Source organism: Ipomoea nil, unplaced genomic scaffold (assembly GCF_001879475.1).
Source record: "Ipomoea nil cultivar Tokyo-kokei standard unplaced genomic scaffold, Asagao_1.1 scaffold2742, whole genome shotgun sequence".
NCBI classification, from domain to species: Eukaryota; Viridiplantae; Streptophyta; class Magnoliopsida; order Solanales; family Convolvulaceae; genus Ipomoea; species Ipomoea nil.
The window spans coordinates 542,822-553,751 of record NW_017619170.1 but is presented as its reverse complement, the minus strand read 5'-3'; the positions used below and the strand labels follow the sequence as shown (position 1 = coordinate 553,751).

Genomic DNA, 10,930 nt, shown 5'->3' with positions numbered 1-10,930 from the left:
CGAACTGAAAGTATGCCGAGTTCCTTGTTGGAAGTGTGCTGAGTTCAAAGTATGCTGAACTGGAAGTATGCCAAGTTCGGAGTATGGCCGAACTGGAAGTATGCCGAGTTCGGGAGTATGCCGAACTGGAGTAGTTCCTTGCTGAAGGGCCTCCGGAGTTAGTAGCTTGTTCCTCAATGAAGGGCTAATATGCTGCTTGATCTTCAAAGAAGGGCTTCCGGTGTTCAAGTGGCGTATTCCTCAGCGCGGTATACGCAGTACAACTGCGGGCGTGTTCCAGACGATATCCTGGCGAGACTTCGGCAGAGCTTCAGTATGCAGATTTTCAGAGCTCTAATTCTTGAAAATGAAACCACTATTTAATTATTTATAGTGGTGAGTGTGAGGGAAAATCTCCAACCAACTCTTAATTCCTAATTTAATTTAATTTCTTTAATTAAATTAAGGAATGTATCGGGACACCATTGCGTCCAGGTTCATGATTTCATTAAATTTTCAGTATCGGGACACCATTGCGTCCAGGTTCATGATTTCATTAAATTTTCAAATATTCCAATTTCTTCAAAATTATATAATCCACATATAATTTTAGTGGGCCAAGACCAAGTCAAACCCGCTATATGCAACCTAATTAATCCAAGCAGCCTGATCCGACTTAATTAAATATTCCATCAACTTGGGCCGAACAATCCAACATTCAATTACATTTAATTAAGTAATTAGACCAATTAATTATTCAATGGGCCATTTAATTAACCCAATTAAATAAATATTAGTCCAATTAGTTTAATTAAAGTAATTAACTTATCAATCAATTATCCACCACGGTCCAACAACATTATTTAAATTTTCAATGCTTACAAATTGCCCCTTCGAGACTTGCTTGACGTGCCTCAAATGCAAAGGGAAGGTAGTCTCGAAATTAACCGTAGTAATCCAAGAGTCCATATTTGTAGCAACCCAATAAATGCTATTTTGACTTTTTTTTTAAAAAGCCCATATTTGCACACAGAAGCCCAATTAACTACTTACTGGCTGCAGGTGCCCAATTTGACAGTAACCCAACATTCATATTTTATAGCATTCCAATATCCGAAGTGCATAGTGTATCCAAACATAACATTAAAGGCCCATTTCTTTTTTCTTTAATTCTAATCAAATTTAATTTTTCTTCAAAGAATCCTGAAATTTGAATCACAGCTTAGGCTCGCAGCTTCCTTCTCCTACCAGGAATTTGCCAACTGCTCACAACCCAGCATTAGAATCCCAAATGGAAACGGAGTCTTCCTAAACCATGCATGTATTGCTGATAATGCAAACGTAACAGACTGTCTGCAAATTGAATGCAAATTTGAGATAGTTTCGGTGAGCACATGAACCATTTCCACCCAAACAACACTATAAATACCCTTTCGTTTATTCTGCATCTTCAATCTTCAGCGAGACCTTCAACGAGCGGAGAGATAACACATGTAAATTTAATTTTTGCCCATATATATATATATGTATGTATTTAATTTTTGCAGCTTCCATCTACAATGGAAATTCGAGAAACCAAACAAAGAGGATTGATAGCACTTGATGGGACTCCCTGGGAATTAACTATCCCGTTGCTTTCTCGCCAGTGTTGGACTCGCCATTGTCACAAACATTTGGACCGGAGCTTCCCGCGAATTGATTTCCCGGTTGTTTTCACCATTGTTTGGATCTTCTCTTGTCAGCAGATAGTGCCTCTCCATTCTCATCGTACTTGGCGATGAAGGGAACGGAATCATGCTAGCGATCTAATATCGCATCGGACATTTGCTATGCCTCTTCTTGAGCTCCCCATCAGCGGACCGGAACCTTTTGGAAATTGATTTTTCCGGAATGACCTCCACCACTGTTTGGGTTCACGCCGCCAGCCACCGGCCACCGTCATTGGGGACGGAAAACTGCTGGCACGTCACCGGACACATGCTCCGGCGTGTTGTCGCTGTTGCCACCGCATCGGAGAAGGCCACTGCTGGGATGTCGCCTCAGGACGTTGGTCCGGCACGCTGCCGTAGCCGCCGTAAGGTCGCCGCCGCTCATCTATACTTCTTTGTTCCCGTTGCGATGTCGACGAAGAAACACCTGGAAATCGACTTTCCAGCTTGTTTTGTACCTTTGCCCTGACTCACGCGTTCAGCTACCATCACCGGAGTAGAAAGCAACCAGGATGTCGCCGAGCACCTGCCCCGGCAGGTTGTTGTTGCTGCATTCGTCCATGAAATAGAGGTCGCCAGTGAGCCATGTCGCCAGAGGAGACCGCTACAGAGGTCGCCGGTGACACTGTCAACAGGAGCTCCAAAATAGCAAGAGAAATTTCTTTGCTGTTTAACCACGACTGAATGGAACTGATTAGATATGCTGGATATCAACCACCAAGAGCCGTAACTTTGGTTACTGAGCTTCCACACGTCCCTTTGCATGTTCACTGATGTAATGCACTGGCTTGCGTTGCATTGCTCGAATTACATATATGCAATATAAACACACGGTCCACTAGTATGCATGTAGTGTGGCTATATTACCTATATATAATACATTTATATAAGGTAGTTTTGGGTAGTGTGCAATTGTGTATGAACATACACGTATATGTAACATGGGAGGCTCTTGCTTTTTTTTTTTCGCTTTTTTTTTTCTTTTCACCCTTCTGCCAGAATGGGTTTATATATAATACATAGTAACATGGTCCACTATTCATATATAAGCCGTATATTATATATGTATGTTTTATAGTGTGGGTATGTATATGTCGTGTGGGCCACTGGTATGTGAGGGTATATAATATATAACCCATGCTTCCATTATATAAGTTGTGGGTGTATAATTGCCTTACCATATAATATATGTACACACGCATATAATATATGATATAGACACGTGGTATGTATACATATAATACATATTATATGAGTTGCCTTGTGTACATTTATGGCAATTTTCTTTGAGTCTTAGCCTTTAGGTGGTAAACTTTTTAAGCACGGCTTGACTTAACTTTGAGTGGAGAATCGGACTTTTTTTTAATTCGAGTCCCTAAAGACATGGACTCTACAATCCAGCATACATCATGTGCAATTTCTGGACATGCTCTCGACTTTTGGGGGATGGATACTTGTAGGTGAAACTTCTTGTAACTAGTATCCTTGCAAGGGAACAAACTGAGGCCGTACTCAGTATGTACCATGACCTTTTGGAGGCCACCATGAGGCAGTTTTCACTCGTGTCAGAGAGTCTTGAAAGATATGAGGCAATTTCGACTCATGCCAAGGAGTGTCGAAAAGATATGAGGCAGTTTCGACTTGTGCCAATGAGTATCGAAAAGATATGAGGCAGTTTCGACTTATGCCAATGAGTATCGAAAAGATATGAGGCAGTTTCGACTCATGCCAAGGAGTATCAAAAAGATATGAGGCAGTTTCGACTCGAGCCGGGGAGTCATGAAAGATGAGGCCGTTTCGACTCGTGCCAGGGAGTATCCTGTCGCTTCTTCCCTTTAAAATTTCATGAAGGGTTTGCCCCTATGGCTGTGATTATGACACTTCTATCGCTTCTGAGGCTATTGAGAATTCAGTCTCAAAGGCCAAGGTAGAAGTCTCTCTCATCCAAGGGTTGACTCTGTTGACTCCAGGAGATGGGGAGAGCTTGAATGAGGCCAAGAGAAGCTTGGAGGCATGTAAAGATGACATGCTTAGCTTTAGGTTTTTCATTGAGTGATGTTATTTTTCCTTTAGTCGTTTTCTTCTTTTTGGTTGCAAGACTGTTGTTGTTTTTTCCCTCAACTCTTGGTAATGGAATGCTTCTCATTTTTGTGCTTGACTTTTAGCAATTACTCGTACATCTTTGCTTTAACTTGTCGAATGATTGTCTTGATAAACCACTCTTGCAACATGAATTGGATTTGTTTTTGTTATGACTGAACTTAGATAGTTTGATTTCTAAGCTGCCTACGTACTCCTATGAAGGAGATCAAGTCAAACGTAGTTCAAATGATTTTTTTTAAAAGTTGAGCCGTTCACAGTTTAGACTCATGCGGGCCAGGAGCGTCTATGATTTGGGCCCACCCATAGACGAAGCGAGATGCATTAGCAGTTTGACCACGTGCTGCATTTTTGGTGGATGAGTTGTTCATCATATTTCCACGACTTGTGTTGACACCCCAAGTTTAAGGGTGGTAAAGCTTTAGGAACCTTCCATTGATTGGACCGATCTTCAAACCATCTTCACTAATCAACTTGTAAGCCCCTGTAAACAAAGAAAATTGAATAAATATTTAGAAATTCAAAATTCTGATTTACATATCAAGTATCAATGCGGTGAGGGTACATGTCTCTGGATGATCCTCTGATTTTTCAATTGGTGCCTTGAACACTCCACCATTGAAGGGCCTCCGGGTTTCAAGTGGCTTGATCTTCAAAGAAGGGCTTGTATATATAGCTTGTTCTTCTTGAAGGGCCTCCGGGTTCAAATGGCTTGATCTTCAATGGAGGTTTGGATCAATAGGCATAGGCATGATCATTATGGAGGAGAGACTTCTACTTTCAGTATCACATTTTTATTGTGATCCTGAATAATATTTTTCTAGATGTTTACATCACTTTTCCTAGGATGTGTGTGATTACATAGAAATGAGAGCTCCTATTTATAGTTGTAGGATAGAGAGTTTTGATAAGCTCAAACTCTTTTGATATTATCTAATTAACAAATTAGATAATATCAATATTATCCAAAATATTTCAAATATATTCAAATATACTAATATTGATAAATAATCAATATTTATCAAAATTTAAGTGTCTACAAATGCCCCCTCGAGACTTGCTTGTACACCACTTGAGAGCATATAAAACTTGAAAGTATGTAGTGCAAGAAAGTCTCGACACTACAACTTAAAGATATAAGGCCGTTTCAACTCGTGCCAAGGAGCCTTGAAAGATATGAGGCCGTTTTAACTCGTGCCAAGGAGTATCATTTAGCCTCCTCTATTTCAAATTTCATATGGGGTTTGCCCCCATACCGGTTGAAAGTCCCTATGAAGAGATGAGAGGCAGAGCTGTCCCACTGGGCGTGCCAATTTGTAAACAAAGAAAATTGAATAAATATTTAGAAATTCAAAATTCTGATTTACATATCAAGTATCAATGCGGTGAGGGTACATGTCTCTGGATGATCCTCTGATTCTTCAATTGGTTCCTTGAACACTCCACCATTGAAGGGCCTCCGGGTTTCAAGTGGCTTGATCTTCAAAGAAGGGCTTGTATATATAGCTTGTTCTTCTTGAAGGGCCTCCGGGTTCAAATGGCTTGATCTTCAATGGAGGTTTGGATCAATAGGCATAGGCATGATCATTATGGAGGAGAGACTTCTACTTTCAGTATCACATTTTTATTGTGATCCTGAATAATATTTTTCTAGATGTTTACATCACTTTTCCTAGGATGTGTGTGATTACATAGAAATGAGAGCTCCTATTTATAGCTGTAGGATAGAGAGTTTTGATAAGCTCAAACTCTTTTGATATTATCTAATTAACAAATTAGATAATATCAATATTATCCAAAATATTTCAAATATATTCAAATATACTAATATTGATAAATAATCAATATTTATCAAAATTTAAGTGTCTACAGCCCCACCGGTGTAAACTTCTAGAATCACGTAGGGACCATCCCACCTTGAAGTGAACTTGTAACCAGTTTTTCTCGTGACGATGATGGGCCTGCGAACAGCTAGGACTTTGTCCCCAATTTGAAAGGAACGGGTCCTTACCCTTTTGTTAAAAGCTCTAGACATGCGAGCTTGATAGCACTCCAAGCTTTGTTGCGCCTGCAGACGTTTTTCATCCAAGGCTTCTAGCTCAGCCAAGCGTAGCTTAGCATTTTCTTCATCATTAAGGCCCTCTTGTATAGCCAACCTTAAGGAAGGTATTTGGCGCTCTAGAGGCAAGACCGCTTCTACACCATACACCAAAGAGTATGGAGTGCTTTGAGTAGGTGTGCGGTATGTGGTTCTATACGCCCACAAAGCTTCTTCCATTCTGTCATGCCAGTCCCTTTTCGATTTTGAAACCACTTTCTTCAACAAATTGCATAGGGTCTTGTTAAAGGCTTCAGCAAGCCCATTCGCAGCTGCATAGTAAGCTGATGAGTTTTGCTGCTTAAAGTCAAAAAGCTTGCAGATCTTGTCCATCAACTTGTTGTCAAAGGGCTTCTCGTTATCTGTTAAGATATATCGCGGGATACCAAATCGATAGACGATGTGGACACGGAGAAAGTCTGCAACATTTTCTTTCTTCACCTCCTTCAATGCCACGGCTTCAGCCCATTTTGAAAAGTAATCGGTGGCAGCTAGTATATATGCGTGCCCTGCAGATGACTTAGGCGTAATTGGGCCAACCACATCAAGTCCCCAAGCATCAAATGGCCAAGATGCAACTGTTGGGTGTAGAGGTTCTGGTGGCTGATGAATAAAGTTTGCATGATATTGACAAGCTTGACACCTTCGAGCATAGTCTATGCAATCCTTTACCATTGTAGGCCAATAATATCCCATTCGCTTAATGTGGAAGTGCAACTTGGGACCGGATTGATGTGCACCGCAAACCCCAGAATGAGCTTCTTGCATAGCTTGTAAAGCTTCCTCTTCCCCTAAACATCGGAGAAAGACTCCCTCAAATGAACGACGATACAATGTCTCTTTATAGTAGATGAAGCGAGGAGCTCGACGCTTTATATCCACACTCTTACGTGGATCCTCGGGTAATTTTCCATCAGTGAGGTAGTCAACCAGTGGTTGCCTCCAGTCGTCCTTACCTATATCATACACTGAGGCAGTAGGGAGTTCAACGGTTTCATCAACTGAGTCGTCTTCATTAAAGATTGGTGGAACCACCCACCTTTGACATACTTGTATTCGGGCTGCAGGATGAGCAATAGTTGAAGCCAATGCGGCTAAGGCATCAGCTTGCTTGTTTTCTTTCCTCGGTACATGTTCAATTGTGACGTCCCCTAACCATTGCATGAGTATCTTTGCATAGTTGTTATATGGGACTAACTCCGCCTTTTTCACTTCATATAGACCCAACACTTGGTTTATGACCAACTTTGAATCCCCATAAATGTTAATTCTTAGTTGTTTCATGTCAGCCGCTATCTCGAGCCCAAGTATCAGTGCTTGGTACTCAGCAACGTTGTTTGAACATTGCTTAGTCAAGGTGAATGAATATGGCAACACCTCGCCTTCTGGAGTGACGAAGACGACTCCAGCACCTGCCCCTTCTCTATGCAAAGCTCCATCAAAGTACATCTTCCATGGGGGTAGGACTTCAATGACAAGCACATCTTCATCAGGCAAATCGTCAGACAAGTCCCATTCAGCAGGTATTGGGTGATCTGCGAGGAAATCGGCCAAGGCTTGCCCCTTGACAGACTTCTGCGGCACATAGATGATTTCAAATTGTTGAAACAATAAGTACCACCTTGCGAGGCGGTCGGAGAGAACGACCTTCGCCATAACATATTTCACCGGGTTCGCTTTGGAAACAAGTCGGATGGTATGAGCCTCGAAGTAGTGCTTAAGTTTTTTTATGGCGAACACAAGTGCCAAACATAGATTTTCAATTGGGGAGTACTTTAACTCGTTCGGGGTCATCATTCTACTAAGATAGTAGAGAGCATTCTCCTTCCCCTTGTCATTTTCCTGAGCAAGCAAGGCGCCCACAGAACTTTCTTGGGCGGAGATATAGAGGATTAGTGGGCGACCGTGAACAGGAGCGGTTAGCACAGGCGGCTTCATCAAGTATGACTTGATACTCTCAAATGCGTTCTTGCATGCCTCGTCCCATATGAATGGGATGCCCTTTTTCATCAACCGACTAAAAGGTTGACATCTTCCTGCCAGGTTTGATATGAACCTTCGGATGTAAGCCAAATTCCCTTGTAAGCTTTTAAGCTCATGAAGGTTTCTCGGCTCAGGCATCTTCATTATGGCGTCAATTTTGGCTTGCTCAATCTCGATGCCCCTGTGTCGAACAGTAAACCCGAGGAACTTTCCAGCAGCAACCCCAAAAGCGCATTTCAAGGGATTCATTTTGAGTTGGAACTTCCGTAGGCGGTCGAAGACTTGCCTTAAATGCACCAAGTGATTTGTGCGCAATTTCGACTTCACAACTAGGTCGTCTACATAGCATTCAACCATTTTGTGCAGCATATCATCAAATATTGTCTGCATAGCCCGTTGGTATGTAGCACCAGCATTTTTCAAACCAAAGGGCATTACTTTGTAACAGTAAATGCCTTTCGGCGTTCGGAATGCAGTTAAGTCTTCATCTTCCGGCGCCATGCGGATTTGATTGTAACCGGAGGAGCCATCCATGAATGACAGGATCTCATGCCCAGTCACGGCATCTACCATTAACTCCGTGATAGGAAGTGGGAAGTCATCTTTCGGGCATGCCACATTGAGGTCCTGAAAATCTACGCAGACGCGGATCTGGTCATTCTTCTTGCACACAGGCACAATACTGGATATCCAGGTTGGATATTTAACTTCACGAATGAAGCCAGCTTCAATAAGCTTATTAACTTCTGTTTCAATCGAGGGAATGAGCTCGGGGCGGAAGCGTCGTTGAGCTTGCTTAACCGGGCGACACCCCTTCTTCACAGCTAAGCGGTGCACAGCTACCTTTGGGTCTAACCCTGGCATCTCCTTGTATGTCCATGTAAAGACATCAATATATTCTTTCTGCAATGTGACATAGATTTCCTCATCTTCATCAGATAGGAGTGCGCTAATGAAGATAGGACGAGGATTTCCAGGAGTTCCCAGATCAACTTCTTTTAATTCATCCACTGCGGCTCGTACCCCTTCTTCTAACTCATGGGGTGCCTCTTCTGCATCTTCTCCCTCAATCGGAGTCTCATCACACAAAGTGATATGGGACGACGATGCAACCTCTCCCTGAGTGGTTGGTGGTACGTCATCACTTGAACCTACGCTTTCCTCATTTTCCTCTTTATGTACACGAGTGTGTATAATGGTCTTCGGTTAGACTTTCAACACTTCACCGCATGAAACATGAATATATGTTTCTCGTCTCATCCGAGAAGGAATCATGCATCTAAGCCTTTTGGGAGGTTCCACTTCAGCAGGAACATTGGCACTGTCTTTAACAACTTAGACAGCTCCGAGTCGATCATGCATTGACTTTCTCATTAGGGCTTTAGAACTTGACCCCAGTCTATCAAAGACTGAGCGTTGAGAATCCGCCTTACCGATTCGGTCGAAGACTGACTTCTTTTTGTCTTGCCCATTATCATTGGTAGGAGTGAGCTTTGGGTCATACTCGCTTCCCTCCGCGGAGATACAATTACTTGCAGCCCTGTTTATAAGAATTCGCACTGGTTTAGGGGGAACATAGCCCAACCCTTTGTGCGTTTGAGGTTATTGGTGACTCACCTTGCCTTTACCACCGGCTTCTGGGATAAGCTTTCCCAACTTCTGTGGCTCGTTGGGGTTATAGCCAACCTTGGCTAGAAGCTTATAAGCGGTTAGGGTCGAAACCCTCAGTACGCTTTGCGGGGAATATTTGGCCCACTTTATCACCACTTTTTTCTTCATATGATTTTGCTGCATTTGCTTTGAGTGTATCAATCCTTGCAAGCGGGAATATGAGTTTCGTGTTGTGTTGATCTCCCTCTACAACTTGTTTTCCCTCTGACTTCGATCGGGAAGGTGGATCGTCATTGCTTTCCTCGATATCTTCAACAATAACTTGTCTTTTAATGTAGAACTTTGAGTCTGCAAAGTAAGACTCAGCCTCTGTGAAAGGGCTTTCATCGGCGACAACCTTTTCAACTACGCCGTTCCTTTCAAACATAAGGCATTGATGTCAAGAAGAGGGTACCACCCCATTTTCATGTATCCACGGTCTTCCAAGTAACAAGTTATAAGATGTCCTCGCATCTATGACATGACAGAGGACACCTGAACTTAGGCTTCCAATTCTTAAGTCAAGTCTGATGATGCCGATTGCTCTTTGCCCTCCCTGGTTGAAGCCTTGTATCATTAGAAGACTTTGGGCAAGCTCATCTGTAGATATACCAAGGTCCTTCACAGCTCGGAGGGATAAGATGTTGACAGCTGAGCCTTGATCAACCATAATTCTTTTGAGTTTTTGCCCACGGGTGTAGCCTTCAACAAATAATGGGCGATTGTGTGGCGTGCCTCCAAGTAACAAGTCTTCATCCTTGAAAGTAATTTTCGTGGAGTAGGAAGTAGCCTTATGCATTAACACTTCCTCATCCTCGATGTGTTTAGGAGATGAACATTCACCTCCATCTTCTGGCTTGTCATTTGTATTTAGGCAGGAGCTAGAAGTGCCTGCCCCTTGAAGATCAAATCCCTTTGGCATATATTGAGCTAAAGGAATTGGTGCACGTGGCTGTTTGACATGGCCCTTCGTCTTTGATTTGCGGGCATGAGTATTTTTTGAGGTTTTCTCAAGCCAACTTTTCACTATGTGCTTTTGATGCTTCACAGGCTCAACTTTCTTCTTTCTATGAGTGACAATCACCCATTTTCCTTCGGATGTGTTATCGTTCCGCCGTGGTTCTGAACTTTGACCGACAGCGTGCTTAACAATGAAGGGGAGTGGACGCTTCCGTTGTTTCCCATCTTCCTTTTCAGCGCACAGCGGAGCGAACCGTCCGGGTGTGATCGAGATTTGATTCGAGCTCGCGTTAGCATCAGCGAGCTCAATTTTCCCATCCCTGGCCAGTGCCATGACTTTATCTTTGAAGATAAAACACTTCTCAATCGGATGACCAAGAAGACGGTGGTACTTGCAGTAATATGGGTCATCCACCCTTGTAGCTTCATCGGGACGTTTCATTTCAGGAAA

The 10,930-nt window shown here is 42.6% G+C and overlaps 1 protein-coding gene across 1 annotated transcript; it reads right to left on the bottom strand.

Annotated features, from left to right (window-relative positions):
• Positions 1 to 4,192: 4,192 nt before the first annotated feature.
• On the bottom strand, positions 4,193 to 8,733 carry LOC109156594. Its single transcript, XM_019304446.1, has 3 exons — positions 8,388 to 8,733; positions 5,865 to 7,922; positions 4,193 to 4,272 (listed from the first exon to the last, which is right to left on the bottom strand). Exons 1-3 carry the CDS (start codon positions 8,731 to 8,733, stop codon positions 4,193 to 4,195), a joined length of 2,484 nt encoding a protein of 827 aa, XP_019159991.1.
• Positions 8,734 to 10,930: the final 2,197 nt, after the last annotated feature.